Genomic DNA, 21,708 nt, shown 5'->3' on the forward strand with positions numbered 1-21,708 from the left:
TCAACGATGACTAAGTACTAGACCACATGTACCCCTAACACAAAAGCACACATTTCAGACCGTGAACATACAGGTTGTTTTGTAGAAATTTCCACTGCTATTTCTATACACACAGACTTCATAAAACATCATGTTATTAGTCACTGACCAGTTTTTCTCTTTTCCTTATTTTGTGATACAACATCTGTTCTGTACACTGTCAACAGTAATTCATACCGCGACTAGCTAACCCTTGGACGCCCTATCTGGCTTAAGCATATGAAGGTGAAGTACAGAAAAGAGGAGAACAGGTTGTAATTCACTCTTTCCTTCCTTCCTTCAACTAACGTCACTAGTATTTCTGGAGTTTCTCCTACATACTCACAACTTGATAGGATAAAATACTAGAAAACACTCAGTTCAGGTCACCAATGCCCATCTTGTGTTGTCTACAGCAAAGGACGCAGACTGCACTTCCACAGTCCAACAACAGAAACCCCAGTAACTTTCAAAGACAAGACAAACAAGGTTTGTGGGCTCAGGCCATGCTCGCACACTATGTCCCACGGCATCTCACAGGACAACCACCCCACGGCCTTTCCTTTACACACTTGACCACTCTGATAACGCAGCGAAGGGTGGATCCAGTTTGCTACAACATGTAACTAGGTGAGTTCTTCATTACACAACAACGTTTAACTTAATAAAATCTATTTCAAAAATTAAAAACCAAAACACCCCACGAGGATGTCATTTCCACAAACTGAGAAGCTTCTCAACAATGTCTTCTTCATGTTTTCTTCAATCTAAGTTTTAAATAAACTAGTTCTAGAATATTTTATCATATTCATCCAGCAAATCATAAAATCTCTTTATTTCCCCCTCAGAAGTTTTGCACTAGGAAGTAGCTTGGCGATCATTTACTTCAATGCCTTTATTTTACAGACAGTGAGATGGAGGCCCAAAGAATTGGACGTCGCTGCTCTTCTGACAGTGCTCCCTTATAGATCTTCAGCCTTTTAGAGCTTAGAAGAACCGAGTCCACTTCTAGATGGACTGACACCACTGATGGGCTGAAGCCCCTCGGCCATTCTGACAGATCCTGAAGTGGAAGGTCTGAAGTCAGAGTTACAAATTCCTACCAATGATTTAATTCTCTCTCTATCATCCCTCAAAATAGTCAACCAGTTTATGTAAGTACTTAAATAAGAAACAGCCTATTCCTTTTTTTTATGCTTCTAATTTTTGGGAACTACCTTCATATTTTGATTTGAAAGCTGTCTCTGGTTAACTTCCTCATCCTGGTCTTCCTTCTGTTCTCTGGAAGGTCTACATTTGCAACCTAATGCCTTTTCTGTGAGACAGCTTTCAAAAGCATGAGGGTGATGATCACCTACCTCCCTGCCAAGCCCAAACATTCTCAGTTTATTCAACCATTTGTCCTAAGGCCCGGGGTCCAGACCCCTTACCAGCCTGGTCACACGGGTCCTCTATCTCCTTCGTGAAAGGCAGCCCCCAGAGCTGACTGGGAACGGCCACATGAGTCCTAGGCAAGTGTCAATATCCCCCCTCTCGCTCTGACTGGTATATTTCTACTCACTCGGCCTGCATGTGCATTTTGATAGCCGTGTTACACAGCTGGTCTAAACTGAGCCAACCAAAACTGTAAGGTGAAGAGCCCCGGTCTCCATCCTATGCACAGACTCTGGGGTTTCGGCAGTGAGATGTCCCCTCCAACTCTTCCCCCGTCATTAGCGTCCCTGCAGTCACAGAGCCTGTCAGCTGGCCTCCTGCCTACGTCGACTAGTCCCCATACAATGTGAAAGAACATCATTCTCCCACTCACCCCAGAAACCTCTGCTTCTTGCTCATAAGTTGGTAAGACACAGAATGAGTAAACTACTCTCTTCATCAAGTTTCCAGGTAGACAGAATCACCACAGTTGACTTTTTTTTCTTTAAAACATTTAGAAACTCATATTCTTACATAGAATATGGATACTAAATCATTAGTAATTGTCATTCTTTTTTTTTTTTTTCTGGGTAAGGTTTATTGCTTTAGTCTTCCTCTCAAAGAATTTTTTAAATACTTAAAGCTTTATTAAAAAACTCATGAAGTTCCAGAGATATTACCAAGGGGTTTTTGGATAATTATTTAAAAAAAAATCACTAACAGAAAAATTTCACTTCCCACTTAAAAAAAAAAAAAAGTGCACACGCATACAGGAGGTTAACCGATGACTACTAGGCTCAGTCACAGGGTGACAGAAAAAAAAAAAAAAAGCCAGCCCATAAAAGGACGGTGCACAAACTCTCAACACGCCAAAGTAATCTACTTCAGTTGGGCAAATACTGACTGCTACTGCCCGGAGGCCCCAGCAAGTCCCTGGGAGGTAAGCACCACATGTTTTATTCTTCTAACAAAGTCTTTTGTAAAACTTTAGAAGCCTAATTAAGGTATAAGGTAAAGGAACAGAACTTATTCAACAGCAACTATAAATATTTGTAACAAGAATTGTATCATTAACATAGTTTAGATTCTGATGACTGGCAGTTCTAATTAGCTAATGTTGAAGTAGGTGAAAACAATGGATTGTGCCAGAAATCTATGCCAAAAAGTAGGGTTTACTTTGTACTTCTGTGTGAACTCACTATTGCAAAAAAGAGCATCCAGTAAAAATCAGTAAACAATGCCAATATTTCAGGATACTTTGGAACGAAGGGAAAGGAACAAAGTTATTTTAAAATGGAGTATTCCTACACTTAAATGCATGGATATACAAATTATTCAGCACAATTTAAAATAAAAGGGTCATTACAGTCTACTATTTGACTACGTGTCTATGTAACATAAAGGTCTTTTCTGTACTGCCATTACTTCTATACTTTCTGGTATTTCTCCAGATAGAATCCTAGTACTAGAATTCCTTGGACAAAGGGTATAAATGTTTTTAAAGCTTTATATATATGTTGATGTTTTTTGGTCTACTAAAACATTTTAGCAATTAGCCCTCCTACTGATGATACTCTGGGCTTCACTGCTTCTCAGCCAATCTGAGTATTTTAATTGTCAATATAAACTGTTAATTTGATAAGTGAAAAATGAATCTGTTTCTTCCTTTATATTTATTTAATGGTCACTAAAGCTAAACATATCTGTTTTTTCTAGAATTTCCACATGCCTAAAAAAATGTCACAAAACAATGAAGTACATAGTACATATAGTGATTTGCATTGCAATATTTATGTCGAGGTTGGAAATGGAAGTAATAGAAATTCTTGGTAAGACATAAGCTGTGAGCTGACTTCCTCTGAAGGAAGGTGTGTCTGGGGGTTCTGGGGCTACCGCTCCAAGTACAGTACAGTGCAACGGTTCAGAGTCAGGCTTGAACCCTGGCTCTATTATTTCTAAGCTGTATGGCCTTGGGCAGTCTCTGACTTGAGCTGCTTCATTTGTAAAAGGGGGAGTAATAATCCAGCCAAGTCCTGCCATGTTGGCCGTCATGTAGTAAGTGCTAGAAATTCTCCCCTCTCTCTACCCATTAAACTACCAAAGGAAGAGTCCAGTAGGCAAAGTTTCCTTGCCCTATCATCTTGTGAGAATTACTTTTCTTAAACTTATTTGCAGATCCTTACCAAATATTTTATACAAAGACTGAGTCTATGGAGGGCAAACATCTCATGGGCTTATCGTCTGGGCTCTGCATCTGCTAATACTTCAGGGCATGCTTTCTCTCTGGGACACGACACTGTGAAAGTCTGTTCTGCACAAAGCCTCCTTACCCCTGGCTCACCAGCTACCATGTGGGGGGTTGGGGGTAGCAGTGGTAGTAATGCCTCTCATAAATTACTTTCAACTGGCTTCGAAGTGCTTGTTGGTAAGATGGCCAGTCATTTACTGGAATAAATACTACCTCGGATAACTCTATGACTTCCCTTTGCTTCAGTGATCCATACGCATTTCTTAGACATCTCCTGTAGGACGGCTGGGAAACACTCCATGGGATAAGAGAAGGCCAGCACCCTTAGAAAGTGTGCATTTAAAAGAAAGAGCTTTTACAAATGTTACTTCTCCCCAGCCATGGGTGACGGCCTGCTGCAGTACCCAAGGCCACAGAGTATGGAGTGTGCTGAGGGGCCGGAAGTCCCTCCAGCCTACAGAACTCCTCAGCTTTCCAAGAACTCTGTAAAGCCCAGGGCTTCAATGTCAGAGGAGATAATGCAAGTGAAAACCATCTGAAAATGGTAGAGTTAACAAAGATCCTTGTGGTGTTTTGAAAGTTCAAAAGGAAAAATAAAAATATTTTGTTAAATGTCTACAAATACAGGCACTTGGGTGGCTCAGTTCGCTAAGCATCTGCCTTCGGCTCAGGTCATGATCCCGGCTTCCTGGGATGGAGCCGAGCCTTATGTTGTCAAACCCTTATGTTGTCAAACCTTGCTGGGCTCCGGGCTCAGCGGGGAGCCTGTTCCTCCCTCTGTCTTGTGTGCACTTACAGTCTTTCTCGGTCTCTCTCTTTCTCAAATAATAAAATCTTTAAAAAAAAAAAAAGTCCACAAATACCTAAAAAGCAGTATAGAAATAAATTAGTAGCATAAAAGCTATCCTAGGGGGCGCCTGGGTGGCTCAGTCAGTTAAGAGTCTGCCTTCGGCTCGGTCGTCCTCCTGGGTCCTGGGATTGGGCTGCATCAGGCTCTCCGCTCAGAGGGGGAGTTTGCTTCTTCCTCTGCCCTTCCCCCGGCTCATGCTTGCTCTCTCTCTTTAAATAAAGAATTCAAACATTTTTTAAAAAGATAAAAAAATTAAAGCTATTCTAGGTATTCACCATTTTCTTTCAGTCCAAATTGTGTCATGGAAATATTGTTAAAAGTAGTAAAATCTAAATTCACTTGTAAAATCTTTATTTGCCTTAAAAATGTCACAAGTAAATTAATGAATGCCTTCATTTAACCCAACGTATTTCCCTCCCCGCCGGCCTTCCTTCCGTCTCCCCGGCTCTCTTCTCTCTAGTTCAAACAGGGTGAATTGGTACATGTTAAAGTCTTCCTACGGTTACTGTTTTCTACCAGCAACATCAGATCATGTTGGAAACAGGAGCTAGGGATAAAACACATGGCACTGGTTGTGATTTCTGGAGCCAGACCGCCAGGGCTTGAATCCTGACACTTAACAGCTGCGGCTCCAGGCACATCGTGTAAGCGCTCTGGGCAGTTTACCGCTGGCTACGGGTTTGTGAAAGTTCTGTGATGACTCAGGGAGTGAATATAGGTAGAGTGCCCTGAACGGTGTCTGGAAGACAGTCTGTGCTTAATGAGACCGGCTACTATTACTAATCAAGAACTCTGATAAAGAAACTCTGACTAAGGGTCAAGGAAGCTGGGACTCTGCTGTCCCTTAAGGGGTAGCTATGGTGCCTCAGTCATGGGTCAGCTGGAGAGATACAAGTTAACACAGTTTCCACTCACGGGACTTCACCAGTAGCAGGAAACAGAAAAAGAAACTCAATAGTACGACGCTAGTACCGAGCACAGGGCCCTCACCACTCCACGTTGTCTTAGAGGTGGTGGCAAAAGCAGGAGAGGATAAAATCAGGGAAGCTTCCAGAACAGCGGAGTCTAAATGAAGTCCTGAAGGAAGGTAGGAGCTGAGGACCTAGCACAGAGAAGGAAGAGTGCCAGAAAGGCACAGAGCTGTGGAAGAACACAGGGCATCGAAAACCTGCAAATAATTCAGGAAGGCTAGAGCCAGGGCATCAGGGAGAAAATGCAAGGGAGCCAGCCGAAGAGGGAGGCACAGGCCAGTCCAAAGGAGATCCTGGGTCCTGATGGAGAGCTCTCCCTGGGTTCAACAGGCCGCACTTGAAAGGCACCGTGAAAGCTGAAAGTGTGGCTCCAGGGGGCAGCAAGTGTGGCCTGAAGGCTGGCAGGGCTAGCGGGGGGTGGTAGGACGGGCAGATGGACAGACAGACACACGGTGCAGAGGGGATATCAAGTGCAGGAGAGTCAGGAGGCAGAAGGCACAGGATCCGCTGATGGGAGGTGGCGGGTGAGGGAGGCCACAGAGTTCCGGACATCTCTGCGACTCCTAACTTAGTGGCCAGACCGACGGAGGACCCTGAGCAAATGACCTAATGTTTGGAATTCTGCTTATCCATGAAATAACGATATTTAATGTTTCTGACTAATTTCCATGAGATAAGAGACAAACAACAAAACCTCAAACTCCCTTGAACTTTAAGGAGAAAAGGCACATATGACTTCTAGAAACATTTTGAACTCAGAGGATGAAGGTTCTAGAGACTCAGATCTTCACTATAAAATCTTTTTGTATCACCCACCCATCCTGCTTAGAGGTCAAGTGAAGTCACACAGAAGCACCGTATTTGTCTTCCTCAACACCGAAATGAGTATCACAGTGGGATTCTTTTTTCTTACAGTTTCCAAACATTACGTCCTGTAACCCTAGTCCTTTGTATGACCCACCCCCCCGCCCGTCTTCCCTTTTGAGAACCTTCACACCATCCTAGTCAGTACTGAAGCTGCCGAAAGCCACACAAAGAAAATCAGTGAAAGCTGAAAGAAAAAAGCTGGGATGAGTGAAACCCCAAACGGGCCAGTGGGTGTTGAATCCAGTAATTTCAAACATCAGGCCCCTTTCCCATCGATGCCAACAGACACACTGCCGGCCGGTGAAGCGGTCTTCTTCAGTGCCCATCAGGTCCGACACTGGACATGCACAAAAAAGCCAACTCCAGACTGGCAAACACTGTTGCTATTTCCTGTCTTCAAGAAGCTCTCTGTGCCCTGTCCTGTACATGACCCTATGCAGACCTCCTGAGACGTGGTCAGAACCAACCCAGGCTGTGGGGTCAGCAGCAGGGTCACACTTCCACAAGCCAGAACAAGCGAGCTCCCCAAGAGGCAGGCCAGAGAGGTCTCCTCATACAGACTGACCACGGACAACTCGACTATGAACACAGACACTCAGGATGGGTGAGGCTTTATCCTGAGAAAGGGCCAGTGGCTGCTGGTGCGTCACCTTCTGCGAAAATGTTCCCTAGAGCCTTCTGAAAACAGATGCTGCCCATAGTCACAGCTATCAAAATAGGACTCGAAGTGGGCTGGAAAAAAAGCATCACCTGATAGCACAGAAAGACTTATTTCACTAAGCTAACTGGGGCGCGGACCGACTGTAAGAGGAGTCAAGCAGCAGCTCACTGGAACACACCGTCTGACCTTGCCAGTGAAGGGAAAAGAGGCTGATTGCAGCTTGTCTGTGCCTTGCGTTTCTGCCCCACAAGCGGGAATTAATGTTTCCCACCTGCCTACCTGACAGGCAGATGGCCCACACAACCGCTCAGGTGATGGTTGTTTAGTCAACAAAATAAGAAAGTGGGAAAAAAAAAAATCACTGGTTGACTGCGAGGCCACGAGGTGTGTGACACGGGACCAAACTCAGATGTCCCCGTTTGCTCAGTCAAGAGCAAGGAGGCTTTTGCAAGTAACTGACAAGTGCTCATCAAACTTTTGGTAACCAGAGGAAGAAGCAAAGATTTCTTTCTTCTGTGGAGTCTGTTTATTCTCAAGCGAACTGCTAAACAGCTCGACCTGCGACCCTGGTCCATCTGTGCTTGTCCGGTTGCTTGGCGGACCGAGTCCTTGCTGTTCCACGGAACCCGAGCTTTCCCCTGTATTCTCCTTTCTCAAAGATTTCATTTCTCCCTGCTCCCAAAACCTTCCCTTAACCTTACCGCTCCTCAACAAAATAGCCCAAGGATGGTGTATCCAGAGAAATCAGAAATCAGATCAATCAACACTCATCATTTAACAATATACAAATAAAATTCCTATCTATGGGTCCACATCATTGAGCCTTTCCTGGTCCTTTTGAAAGCACGGGCCGGGAACCTCCTCTCGGGTGCAGGCCACTGTGGGCACCGAGTCCCATCATCTCGATGTGTCGACATGGTCTTGAGCAGACTCGGCCTTACAGGGAGGTCACCTCCTGTTGCTTATCATTTCACATGACCTGAGCCAATTCATGGCTGAGGTCTGAATTTAAACAAAAATTACTAAAAAATCAGCTCTTTTTCATTTAAGACTATTGATGGGTCATTAAGTGAACATTATTAGGGGTAAAGGTGACATTTCAGGAATCTTAAAGCAAAAACTAAAAGCTGGTACTCTAGTTCATAGTAAATCTCTGAAAACAGTGGTTTGATTCTGTTCCTGCCACAAAAAAAAAGCTAAGAAAATAATTATCCAGGCAAGTTGGTACCAGGGTAAATATTTCGAGAGGACAAATTGCATTAGAGCTCAGACAATTTTCTTAAATACCAGTAGATGAATATTTGGGGGAGCCTGTTATTTTCTTCCTTTCTGCAGCTGGAGAGATCTTGTCAGTTCATGTCAACATGTCCGGTTATGCAAAAATGAGATGATAATGTCTTTAAAAAACGTTAGCTACTCTAGCAGCAGTGAAATCAACTCTAGACACACACAGACCCACTTCCGAAAACAAGTACAAATCCAGGGGAGGCGATGTTGCTGCGGGAGAGCTGGCTGTTTTACATATGCGAGAACAGCAGCAGAGTCATCAAAACGGCGTGACAGAGACAGAAGTGGGACAGACCCCGCTGCTTCACCATGAGCACCGCCCCAGAACGGGCACAGATGGCTCTCAGGGGGGGCTGCGGTGACATCCCTTTCAGGAGGGAAGGGGGTTCCTCACTGGGAACCTGATCACAGCCCCAGACTTCACGAAGCCCAGTGTGAACCTGTGTCCTTGGGGCAAAGGTTTCAATCCTCATTTACACCCAAGTGTGGGGCATTAAGGACCGTTTAGCCGCCACACATACCTTTCCACTAGAGAGGGTTATGAGGAAATTATAATTATTACAGATACAAGTATTTGAAGGAAAAAGATTCACAACCAACACTCCTTTGTGCTTTTCTCTAGGCAGTAAACTGACGAGACATAGTACTTCCAGGTACGGCGCAGTGTATCTACACCAGTAACATGTAAGAAGCTGTGGTCTAATGACAATGACAATAAAAATGTAAGGCACTTCAGGGGACACCTGGCTGGCTCAGGCAGTGGAGCACGTGACTCTTGATTTCAGGGTCATGAGTTTAGGCTCCACCATGGGTGTAGAGTTTACTTAAAAAAAGATGAACTCATTTTTTTTTTTTAAATAAACTACTTGAAATGTATTCAAAAGTAAATAGATAAAGGAAGAAAAGGAGGAAGGGAAGGTGGAAGGAAGTTAGTTATACCTGAAAAAAAATGATTAAAAGAGGAATTTGCAGTCCAAAGGTTGAAAAGGAGTACTATAATCCAAAAAGCATAACCAGAAGCCTGGCATGTGTGAGAAGGAGCCCTCTGAAGAGCCGTGAGATGATGCCTCATCACACGACAGCGGATTCCCAACATCACAGGCATCCTTCAGCTTCAGGCCCTCCCAAACAGAAAGATACCATCTCGGTATTTCCAGGACCCAGCACATAAAAACACTAAAAACAATTTCTGCTGAATAAAAGAATGGAGTATAAGTCAAGGTTCAGGAATCTTGAAACATCAAATGATTAAAGAAAGGTATAAAATAATATCTCCAAGGGAAGATATTATTTTAAATATTACTTAGATATTTAGATAATAAGAAACAGGGACTGATTCATATACGAATGGGATAAGAATGGTCAAGTACATGAAAGGGTTTTTCTCTCAATTTAGAAGAGATAAGACTAAAACTATGGCACTGATAGCATAGGATGTCAACTTTAGTGACATCAACTTTCAAGATCCCAATGACCAGACGTCAGGACAGCTTTGATTTGCCTTTATCAAAGATCATTTCTGAGCCATCCCATTTACATGTCCACATCCCGCAGGTGCCTTTTCTCTGACTGATGCAGGACCCTCAAAAGTCCTCTCCTTGGGGCTCGATGCTGTCCCGGAAGTGGGAACTCCACTGTCTTTAGGAAGAAGCATTCCGCTGCTCCGGCGTGCTGGGCCACACTGTTCCGGGCTGTTTACCGGTAAGGATGGTTCTTAAAGCTTAGACCACTTCAAAACCTCAAACTCTCAGTACTTCAAGGGCAGTATGAGCTGTCCCTGCCAAGGACTGGACAGAGTAGGAGACCTGAACCCAGACCATAAGAGAAGCCTCCAGACTGACCTTTTAACCTCTATGACACTCAGTTTCCTCACATGGCAAGTAGGTAGGTGACAGCAGTACTTAGCCTTAGTACGCAGTACTTAGCCTCACAGGGTGGCTGTGAGTGTTCTTCCAGAAAGGACTTAAAGGTAGGCACCTAATAAACATGAACGCCTCAATCTGAGTAAAGAGCACTGAAGGACTACTTTTGAAATGTGTAGAAGATAGGTTTTTGCAAGACAAACTTAACTGAAGAATATTTTTCTCAGATAAATTTATTAACCAGCTTCCTCATTTCATAGTTAATTCACATTCAGTATGAAAAATTTTAAAGTATATGGAAAAAACTAAAAAATGATTTGTACAAAACTATGCTTTGGCACACACATCCTTTCAAAATGTGTGGATGTATAATCGCTTCTCCTACCCCCGAAAGTGGCATGTTGCATAATCTGCTTTCCTTATTTAAGATTATTCCCTGTCAAGAAACAGGCTTCCACGCTGCCATTTCCACGGACTGCAGAGAATTCCCCTGTATGGCTATATCGGGAGATACGTAACCAATCCCCTGATGAGGGACATTTGGTTTGTTTGCAAATTTTCACCTTCATAATTAACACTATGACAGATTTTTTTTTGAAGATTTTATTTATTTATTTGACAGACAGAGATCACAAGTAGGCAGAGAGGCAGGCGGACAAAGGGGGGGAAGCACGTTCCTCGCTGAGCAGGGAGCCCGATGTGCGGCTCGATCCCAGGACCCTGGGATCATGACCTGAGCAGAAGGCAGAGGCTTTAACCACTGAGTCACCCAGGTGTCCCCACGTGCCAAATATTCTTAAACACCAAACGTTCTGCAACCCCTGCCATGTCTGGCTCTCCTGGAATGCGTACTGCATTCAGGAAGAAGCTGGACGCGTGTTTACAACAGGACAAGCAATGGCACATTCTCTCTGAGTCCTACATTAATGTAACTTTCTCTGATCTCTACAACAATATTTACTTATATGGAAAATTTCTACCCCAGTATGTATTTTAAAAGCATTTCCCAAATCTGTGGAGAAACGCTCCTCTAAATAAAATAAACTTGCTGAGATTTTCAGGAAAAAAAAGAAAAGAAAAGAAAAAAATATTTCCACAGAAAGTACAAAAATAAAAGTTCTTGCTACCTGTTCCTAAGTTATAACCCCTGTCTGGGATTTTCACCTCTCCGTGTCTAGTCTCAGTTCTTGAAAAGTTACTTCTCACATGGAGCCTTACTCAACTAAGAGGATAAAGGTTTTTCTACTTTCATTCCACAACCGCAATTCCCATGATTTCAAGAATCGCTCTGGTTTGGTTTTTTTTCCTGCACAAAGAGAAAGTCAGTATTTGTTGCTTTGATTTCAATCTTACTAATTTCTGTGATTATCTTTATCATTTTCTTCTACTTTCCTTGGGTAAACAATTCTCTTCTAGCTTCCTGAACTGTATTTTTATCGATTTTCGATCTTTAAAAAAAATAAATGCTTTCACAAGCATATAGAGTTGTTGAGTCACTATGCTGGGCACTTGAAACTTGTAACATGTGCTAACTATCCTCAAACAAAAATGTGAGAAGACAATAAACATATTCAAGGCTCTGCTTCTGAGATTAATACTTCAGCTGCATCCCATCGCTTGGCATAGAGTGGTTTGTTTGTTTTTTTTTTAAAGATTTTATTTATTTATTTGAGAGAGAGAGAGATCACAAGTAGGCAGAGAGAGAGGAGGAAGCAGGCTCCCTGCTGAGCAGAGAGCCTGAATCGGGGCTCGATCCCAGGACCATGAGATCATGACCTGAGCTGAAGGCAGCGGCTTAACCCACTGAGCCACCCAGGCGCCCCAAAGCATAGAGTTTTTTTGTCATTTGGTTCTAAATACTTCAAAATTCCCACTGTGGATTTCTTAAATGAGTCTCTTAGAAGCATATTTTTTAAGATTCCCAAATGTATCTGTTATCTATTTATTGCTGATTTCTAAGTTAGTTGCCCTATAGGCACTGGCATGTTGGCTGATAGGTTAACAGTTTTCTGAAAGTTCTGGGGCCCTCTGATGACCTCGCACACAGTTAAATTCGCAAAAATGATTGTGGGCCTTCAGCACAAATTCTGCAAAGTCACACTGCGTAATCTTCTAAGTCTCTAATCTCTTTTTTATCCAGCTTATTCTAATAAAGATGTGCTAAAATCTCCCATTATGGCGGTGATTTGCCAATTTTTCCTTTAAATATGCATAATTCAAGATTTTTATGTTCTTTGATTGCTACTCTGGCTTTCCACTGGTTGGGATTTGATTGCTATTTGTTCTCCCATGCCTTTATTTTCAACCTTTCTGAGTCACTTTTTTAAGCTGTCTTCTAAGCCCTGTGCAGCTGGACATTTTTTTTTTTTTTAAACAAATCCAAACTGATGTCTCCTTTAATAGGTGAGTTCAATCCATTTAAATTTCTTTCTCATAATCTTCTTTCCTATCTTTTCTTATTTAACAGAAAGTACCACTTCCATTTTTGTTCCCTTTTGCTTTAGGTCATATTTCCGCACATTAACAACTAGCCTAACAACACTGGAAGTACTGTACACCTAGAACATTACAACATCACCCCCTGATCACCCCCACTGTCTGCTGGGTTCACCGTTTTAAGACTGTCAGAACTAAGTTAGCAGTCAGAGGAGTAGTCGGTGCTTTGAGATGGCTAGGGATAGAGTCTTTTCCTTTTAATGTAAACCATCATCACTAGATACATTGAAATCTTCCCTTAATTTTGGTGACTTTCAGATGAGATGGTCCTATTGGAGTATCATTTTTCTTCTAAAAATAATTTCGCAGAAGTTACTGTTCTGCTCTTGCTAAGTTTTATCAAAGCTCAGCCCCACATAAGGCATTTCATTGTAGTTTTCCACTTTTCAACAGGACCTGAAATTTCTTTCATCTTAACATTATTTACCCCAAGAAAAGAACTGGAAATAATCCAAAGAGTCGTCAGGGGAGTAGCTTAGCAAATCATGCATGAACACCCTGGGGTGCTACAGAAGTGTCCAGTGTCTACAAGGTCCACGTGTGACAAACACAGATGACCCCCATCCATGAGCAGGTTCAGTGGACAGAGCAGAGCACAAGACACTACATGTGTTATGCTTGCTGGCACGTGGGGTGCAGGAACGTACACTGCACCTATCAGCAGAGTATCTGGGGAATGATCTAGTTCAGAATTAATCTTAACCTTCCCCCCTGCACCCCGAAACACCTTAAGTTTTTTTTCTTTTTTGTCGTTTTTGCCGTGGTTGTCGTGGTTACCATCTTCTTCTTTTTTAAAAAGAAAACCTAACTTTCAGTTCCTAACAAGGCCTTAGCTTGTTTCTCATACTTTTTAGGTTAACACAAATCAGATCACTGTGGTAAATTCGTATTTCACTAAATAAATGTGTGACTGATTTCATTTCCTGGCAGTGATACGCATTTGGCAAAAAAAAAAAAAAAAAAAAAAAAGTCCAAATGAAATGCAATTTAAAAGCAAAGCTTTACTCCTGTCTGAAATGTGGGGTGCTGCACATGATTCTGTCCTTACCCAGACAATGATTCAGAAAAAAAGGGGGGAAATTTCTTCAAAAAATGATGGCATCCCCTCTTGTCACAAAAATACATTTGCTCTACTTAGATGGTTTCGTTTCTTTTGCCAGGGCTTTGCCAAAATCACCAACTTGAGAGTAAAAACATAAATCTGATTCTTTGTTCTTGTTACTATAAATGTAAACATATCACACATCGCAGACTTTTCTTCTCTTTTGGACGGGTACTTCTTAATAATCCTCCCCATGTACTTCTTCTCTGGTAGCTACCAGTTTGTTCTCTGTATTTATGGTTCTGTTCCTGATTTTTTTGTTTCTCTTGCTTCTCATACTCCACATATAAGAGAAAGCATATGGTATTTCTCTTTCTCCAACTTCCTTCACTTAGCATAATGCCCTCTAGATCCACCAATGTTATTGCGAATGGCGAGATCTCCTTCTCTTTTATGGCTAATATTCGTGTGTGTGTGTGTGTGTGTGTGTGTGTGTGTGTGTGTACCTAAAGTACACTTGGGCTGCTTCCATATCTTGGCTGTTGTAAATAATGCTAAAACAAACACAGGGGGACTCATATCTTTCCGAATTCACGTTGTCATTTTCTCTGGGTAGATACCCATTAGCGGAATTACTGGATCATATGGTAATTCTATTTTTGACTTTTTGAGGAACCGCCGTACTATTTTCCACAGCGGCCGCACCAGTCTGCATTCCTACCAACAGTGCGCAAGGGCTCCCTTTCCTCTGCATCCTCATATCAACACTTGTTATTTCTTGTCCTTCTGACACCAGCCCTTCCAACCAGTGCGAGCTGACACCTCACGGTGGTCTTGATTTGCATTTCCCCGATGATTAGTGAGGCTGAGCATCTCTTCATGTGTATGAAGAGATTTGTATGTCTTTTCTATGTCTTTTCCATTTGTATGTCTTCTTTGGAAAAAATGGTTTGTTTTTTTTTTTCAGGTCCTCTGCTCATTTTTAATCAGATTATTTTTGTTTTGAGTCATGTAAGTTCCTTATATATTTGGGATACTAATTCCTTATCGGATATGTCATGTGCAAATATCTCCTCCCATTCACTAGGGAGCCTTTCTGAGGCTTTGTGGATGGTTTCCTTTACTGTGCAACACATCATAGATTCTTAAAAATTATACAAATCTTTAAAACTTAGATCTATAAAAGGCAGTTACTATTGCTTTTAGTTGAATATGCTTCTAATTGAAAGAACTTTCCTTGGTTCTTCCTAGAGACTGTGAACACCACTGACGGATACAAAAATGGACAATTTCACAACAGCCTCCGCAGCTCCGCAGGGCAACGACTGTGACCTCTACGCACACCACCGCACCGCCGCGATACTCATGCCACTGCATTATGGCTCTGTCTTTGTCATAGGGCTGGTGGGAAACGTGCTAGCCTTGGTTGTCATCATTCAAAATAGGAAAAAAATCAACTCTACCACCCTGTATTCAACAAATTTGGTGATTTCTGATATACTTTTTACCACTGCTCTGCCTACACGGATAGCCTACTACGCACTGGGCTTTGACTGGAGGGTCGGTGAGGCCTTGTGCAGGATAACTGCCCTGGTGTTTTACATCAACACCTACGCAGGTGTGAACTTCATGACATGCTTGAGCGTGGACCGGTTCTTTGCCGTGGTGCATCCTCTGAGGTACAACAAGATGAAGAGAATTGAGCACGCGAAATGCGTCTGCATTTGTGTCTGGATTCTAGTATTTGCTCAAACGCTCCCACTACTCATAAAACCTATGTCAAAGCAGGAGGAGGAAAGGACTACGTGCATGGAATATCCAAACTTTGAAGAAACACAGTCTCTTCCCTGGATTCTGCTTGGCGCGTGTTTCATAGGATATGTGCTTCCTCTCCTGATCATTCTCTTCTGCTACTCTCAAATTTGTTGCAAACTCTTTAAAACTGCCAAACAAAACCCACTAACCGAGAAATCTGGCGTCAACAAAAAGGCTCTCAACACAATTATCTTAATAATTGTTGTGTTTGTTCTTTGTTTCACACCTTACCATGTTGCGATTATTCAACACATGATTAAGAAGCTTCGTGTCCCTGATCTCCTGGAATGCAGCCAAAGACATTCATTCCAGATCTCGCTGCACTTTACAGTATGTCTGATGAACTTTAATTGCTGCATGGACCCTTTTATATACTTCTTTGCGTGTAAAGGGTATAAGAGGAAGGTCATGAAGATGCTGAAGCGTCAGGTCAGTGTATCAATTTCCAGCGCCGTGAGGTCAGCCCCGGAAGAGAACTCACGGGAGATGACAGAAACGCAAACCATGATACATTCCAAGTCTTTGAACGGAAAGTAAAAAGGAATTAAATCTTGGGTTTACAGCAAAGGAGACTGCATGACAAACTTTGCTGGACTTTTCTTATAAAGCAAAATGATTGTTCAACTTCCAACTAGGATGTCTGTAAATTCCTTTCATTGGGCACGAGCTCCCACCTCCAACTTGGAAGAATATTATTTTTATATTATTATTTTTTGCACTGAAGAAAATAACATGATGCAAAGTTCTAGTCTGTAAATGAAATACTAAACCAAAAGGGAGGCTATTTTAATAACTCTCAGTGTAAAAAGTTTTATAAAAAACTTTTAAAATTTTTTATAAAAAATTAAAAATTACAGCATCAGTATTTCCTGCCAATAATTTGGCAAAAGAAAAGGCTCTAAGATTGTACATTGCCCGTGTAAAAATGTCGATATGGTAACATGTTATTTTTCTTTTTGGTAACATATTTCTTTAATCCCTACCTCTTTCAATCTTAGACTTTTATCTTCTCGATACCATCAAGCGTTTTGTTTTGTTCTGTTCCGAGTCACAATATTTTGTTTCAAGGAAGTCTTTTGGAATAAAAAGCAGGATGCTACAATATTAAGAGTATGTCTTTCAGTGTCTACTTACAGGGAGAAGAGAATTAGCAATAGCTAGATTTGGATGATAAGGTTATAAGCAATGATGGTGACCGAGGCAATGAAAACACAGCTCTTTCCCAAGCAGCCAGCAGAGCAGTGCAGGGCCCATCAGCCCGGCATAGGAAAAGGACTTTATGTGGGGGTAACCACTGGGAGGAGGGTCCACTTGCTGAATTCTGCTTGGGAATAAAAAAAAAACTTTGCAAACATGCTTGGCTTTTCTTGGGTGTCTGGGGGATTTCTTTTTTATTCATAGGTTGGTAGTACCCTGATCTGCACTTCAGTGGTCTAGGTTACCAGAAAGAGCAAAGAGGATAAGCGGCAGGAGGCACGGTTGCTGCTTGCCTAAATAAGATAGTGGGAAAAATGTTAAATTATAAACTTAAAGGAGTTCCCAAGATTCCCTGCAACATTATAACTTTGCTCACATAAATACCTTAGCATGAATAGTATGATCTTTGCAAATACAGTCACGCTGTCAGCTCAAATTTGTTTTACTAAATCCCCAAACTATCTCAATACAGTATCTACGTTAGCAATAATACCAATTTTTATAATGGAACAGAAAGAGATGAAACACTATATCATGAGGCATACTTTAAATTTTTATTAGGTTTTATAACCTGGAAATCTTTTCTTTCAAATTCCTACCCTACTCATTTCCAACTAGTACCCTGTAAGAAAATTAATCTTTATGGTTGAGTCAGCACCATTTACTGAGAACTTTCAGGTTTGTCTTATGTGAATTTCACAAAGAGCTACCTGACCTTGAAGCCAATGACCAAAAAAAGGCACCGATCTCTTTAACAGATCTTTGCTGAGACAGGTGAGACCACCTGGATGGAAGTCAGGATCTTAGGGCCTTTCCATTCACTCCACACACAAACCCTCCACGTGAAGGAGAAGAAAGGGCAAAAGACTACATGTCATGGCGGGTGCCACTTACAGAGTCATTTGAATTAGATCCCAAAAGAAAAACTGTGATGAAAGCTACTGAAGGAAAATCAGAAACAGAGGCCACTGTAATGTCAGAGCACGTCTATGGTGCCTGAGTTTGCCGACGACACTGGAGCACAGACCAGCTTATGTATGAGCCAACGGGCTGCTGCACAGCAGGTGAGAAAGTCCTCTCTGTGCTAAGGAACTTAAGATCATTCAAACAAGAGAGTATCTGTGTCACTTGGCAAAGGAATAACACATTCTTTTATCTGTTTAGTTTCCTGCCTCCTCCCTCCACTGTACCACATAATTTATCTACATAATTTGCCCCAATCAGTAGTTGTATTGCCAAAAAGGTAAACATCAATCCTATCTCCAATGAATCCAGAAAGAAAGAAAGAAAAGTCAGTCTGTACTCCCATCGAACTCAGCCATTCACTCTCCTTCAAAAGGCCCTTACTACCTACTTCATTCATGAAACCAGGTTTTACGTGTGGCCTTCATGCCCACTTACAGTGTCTTGGACTATTAGTTGGCTTTATGTTTCTCTCTCTCACCGAATAGGTAAACTTGGAGCACAGGGACAGTGTCGTATCATCTTTGTATTCTGTTACGGAACAAAGGAGTGGCCTTATATACAACACCCTGTTTGAAAATCACAACCCTCTAAGTATTTTCCATATGAACAAGGTGACACATTATTAACAATTTTAAATAATAATCATGAGCTAGATACTACACTTGATCTTAGCCATGAGCTAGAAAAACTTATCTAGGAAAGCTGACGGTTATATAACAGCGAAATGTATCCAGCTCTCAATAATTTTATTTTTTTCTAAAAGGATATTTGGTTAATTTAAAAAAAAAACCTCAAAGCTATTTAGTCTGAATCAGTATAAATGCACCAATTCTTCAATGATCGTACAGAACAGCCCAGAGAGTATAGAACAGTAAATGTCAGATGTCAGAAACGATGTTAGTGTACGTGACAAACTGAATTTACGCAACAGTCCATACTTTAGGTAATGTCTTCCTCTTTTGTCCTGTGAAACAGGATGAGCACACAGCATCGCCCACGTTTTATCAAGACACTGGAGTTCCAAGGCACCTGGGTGGCTCAGTGGGTTAAAGCCTCTGCCTTCAGATCAGGTCATGATCTCAGGGTCCTGGGATGGAGACCCTCATGGGGTTCTCTGCTCAGCAAGGAGCCTGCTTTCTCCTTTTCTCTCTGCCTGCCTCTCTGCCTACTTGTGATCTCTAATAAATAAATCAAATCTTAAAAAAAAAAAAAAAAAGACACCAGAGTTCTGAAGAGAGCCCTGGTAAGTCAGAGGCAACATCAGGAATGTAAACCTCACTCTGTCCTGGCCGTAAGCAGACAGAACTGCATCACACAGGCCCTGAAAAGGTATTAGAAGGTTTAGCCTGGTCCATTATATGCTGGCAGACCATCTAATCCTTAAACAGGACCAAAAGCCAGCAGCAGACAGACTATAAACTTGGCCAGACTGTGAGTTCCGTGAAGACACTGTTGTCATCTGCTCTGCGCAGCCGCTGGTACAGAGCCCGGCACACAAGACCTTCTCAAGTATCCACCTAATACCTGTTCTGGACTATAACTAACAAAATTCCAAAAGCCGTGTTGAAGTATTTCCCAGTGGAAAGAGACACCTTAAACGCTTTGTTACCTAAACTAAAGCATATATGTTAGAGCATGTGTGCAACTGAAGACCATGACCCTCTGGGATCCTGCAATTCAGGTGCATTAAAAACAGAGCTCATTACCCAACAGGTCAGTTTAAATCTAGATACAGAGTTCTGCTTCAAAATAACTTGATATTTCAAGAGGCAAGGGCAGGGACTCCTACCAATCAGTAAAAAAATACCGGGCAATTTTAAAAGGGGAAGCATTGACCTTAAATTAGCCCTCGAAATAGTCTATTTTGGTATCTCCTTAGCCCATTGTAATTTGCTATTCTTTGCAAAGCTAAAAACATGCTCTTATTCACTACTCGGGTCAGAATGAAAAATGAAAAGCTGACTGCTGACAACATGGCTTATTCTTCTGAATCCAGGACAGACTAAAGGCACTCATGAGAACTGCTGCCAAGGCAAGTCTGTTTCACATCAAACTCTGAAAAGCAATAATCACTTAAAAGATAATCCTTGAATTTCTTTTAAAATAAAAGGTCAATTAGCTCAGAAGAACATTCACTGATTGCTTCCTACATGCTGTTCCCAAGCACTTGGCAGGCATTATTTCACTTATTCCTCCTTCCCTTAAGAGACGGGGACAATCATTATGTCAGTTTTGCTGATGAGGGACCTCGAGTACCGGGTCACATGCAAAGGTAGAAGTAGGCACGAAATCCACACCCTCGGACCCCAGTGCCTGGAAACTGACCCGGAGTGCAAGGATGTCTTTCCCCCAGTCCCTCAACTACTGTCAGAAACATCCTTCCAGATGTTACACTGGAAGCCAAAAGAGTAACAACAATGACAATGACACAAACAAATACTTGCTAACAGTAACATGGCATGGTGCTTGGAGCAATATACACGCCCACATAGACACAACATCTCCACAGAAGCTGCGTGTGTATAAAATCTCATTCAAGCCTCATAATACTTCTGTGAGGCTCAACCTACTAGTATCCCTGTTTTACAGACAAGGAAATGATATCCCAGACAAACTGAGTAAACTGCCCAAGGTCACACAGCTCTAAGTGGGAGAGCCATGCCCTAAATACTGACAGTCCAATTCCAGGGTCTGCACACTAATCTTAATCACTATTCTACTTGTCTTAAACAAGCAGAATTATGGTCCAGGTCCTCAACTGTTCACCAAATCCCCTCCAATCCCTTAGGGGCATATATGACTGCTTCTGGCCAATGGGTTGGAGCCAAAAGTCACATGTCCCTTGTGGGCTGAAGTGTTAGCAGTGAGAGATACTCCATCCCCCTCTTGTCTCCTGTCACAGAGGCCAGAGATGTTCTAGATGGTGGGAACTTTTGTCAGCCTGGATCCTCGAATGAGTAAGTGGAGAACTCCCCACCTCTCACCCCAACCATGCATGCTGGTCAAATAGCACCAACATGAAATACAATTTTATACTTAGCCACTGAGATTTCAGGGTTAAATTGTGGCTACAACATAGGCCAGCCTTCTGACTAATACAGTAATCAATCTAGTTAGAAGGAAACAGACCAGTAAACAGAACATAAGAAAAGAAAAATGCACATACTATCCAGTTCTCCTGGCAAACAAACATAATCTTCCTTAATCCCACTTGCACTGTGTCATTTCATACTCCAGGACTGAGAACAGTTCCCCATGATCTACCACACAAAGTCCAAGTTCCTCTCCCACACTTTCAAGCCCCTGCAACCTAATTTCCCTCTATTGCCCAACATGTACCTTTCAAGTTGGTCTAGATGGTTTTGTTTCTGCACCACGAATATAACCAATATTTGGTTCCCAATAATTGGATCATTCTGCTTCCTCATTTGTTCTTTACACACACATCCCAATCATACCTCCTCCTTAAAGTCTTCTTTGACTACTCACAGCCACCCATCCTCCTTTCCTCAACTTATTTGAATCTTATATACTCAATGCCACATAGTTTTAACTTTAGATGTATATTAGAATTAAAGAAAAGAGAAAACACACTGGCCTGGGAGCCTGTGGCCCTGTTCTGGTCCGCCTACTAATCAGCTACGCCACCTCTGCCCAGTCTTTTAGCCCTTCTAGATTTGTTCTCTTGTCAAGGAAACAAGAGCATGAAATAACGTGCAAACTCTCTGCCAACATCGCACAGCCCATGGTCAATTACTTCACGTGCATTCGCTCTTCCATCCCTCATCCGAAACACAAGCTCCTCTGGGGAGGAGCCTGACTTTTACTTCTTTCTATTCTGAGTAACTCCAAGCACAGCACCTTGTACATCAGAAACATTCGTAAGATATATCCCGACCACAGGGCATCAAATACTAGCTGTGGTTACTGTAGGATTTGCACTATTAAAGCACAATGGGGAAGGAGTTTTATCATTGCCGGTCCTAACTTGTTAGGCAGCAACAGATAATCTGTG

The 21,708-nt window shown here is 42.1% G+C and overlaps 2 protein-coding genes across 3 annotated transcripts in view; one reads left to right on the plus strand and one right to left on the minus strand.

The window, feature by feature from the left end:
- Positions 1-21,708, minus strand: part of UBAC2 (UBA domain containing 2) — a 173,073-nt gene that overhangs the window by 73,592 nt on the left and 77,773 nt on the right. The gene's annotated exons all lie outside the window — the stretch shown is intronic.
- Positions 2,266-17,673, plus strand: GPR183 (G protein-coupled receptor 183). Of its 2 annotated transcripts, XM_032315187.1 has the most exons (3): positions 2,266-2,371; positions 9,870-10,016; positions 14,967-17,673. In XM_032315187.1, the coding sequence occupies exon 3, from the start codon at positions 14,997-14,999 to the stop codon at positions 16,065-16,067; it is 1,071 nt and encodes a 356-aa protein (XP_032171078.1). In that variant the 5' UTR covers positions 2,266-2,371; positions 9,870-10,016; positions 14,967-14,996; the 3' UTR covers positions 16,068-17,673. The 2 variants fall into 2 exon arrangements, with proteins under 2 accessions (XP_032171078.1, XP_032171079.1); XM_032315188.1 differs by lacking the exon at positions 9,870-10,016 and having other exon boundaries at positions 2,273-2,371; positions 14,969-17,673.

Source organism: Mustela erminea, chromosome 15 (assembly GCF_009829155.1).
Source record: "Mustela erminea isolate mMusErm1 chromosome 15, mMusErm1.Pri, whole genome shotgun sequence".
Taxonomy (NCBI): Eukaryota; Metazoa; Chordata; class Mammalia; order Carnivora; family Mustelidae; genus Mustela; species Mustela erminea.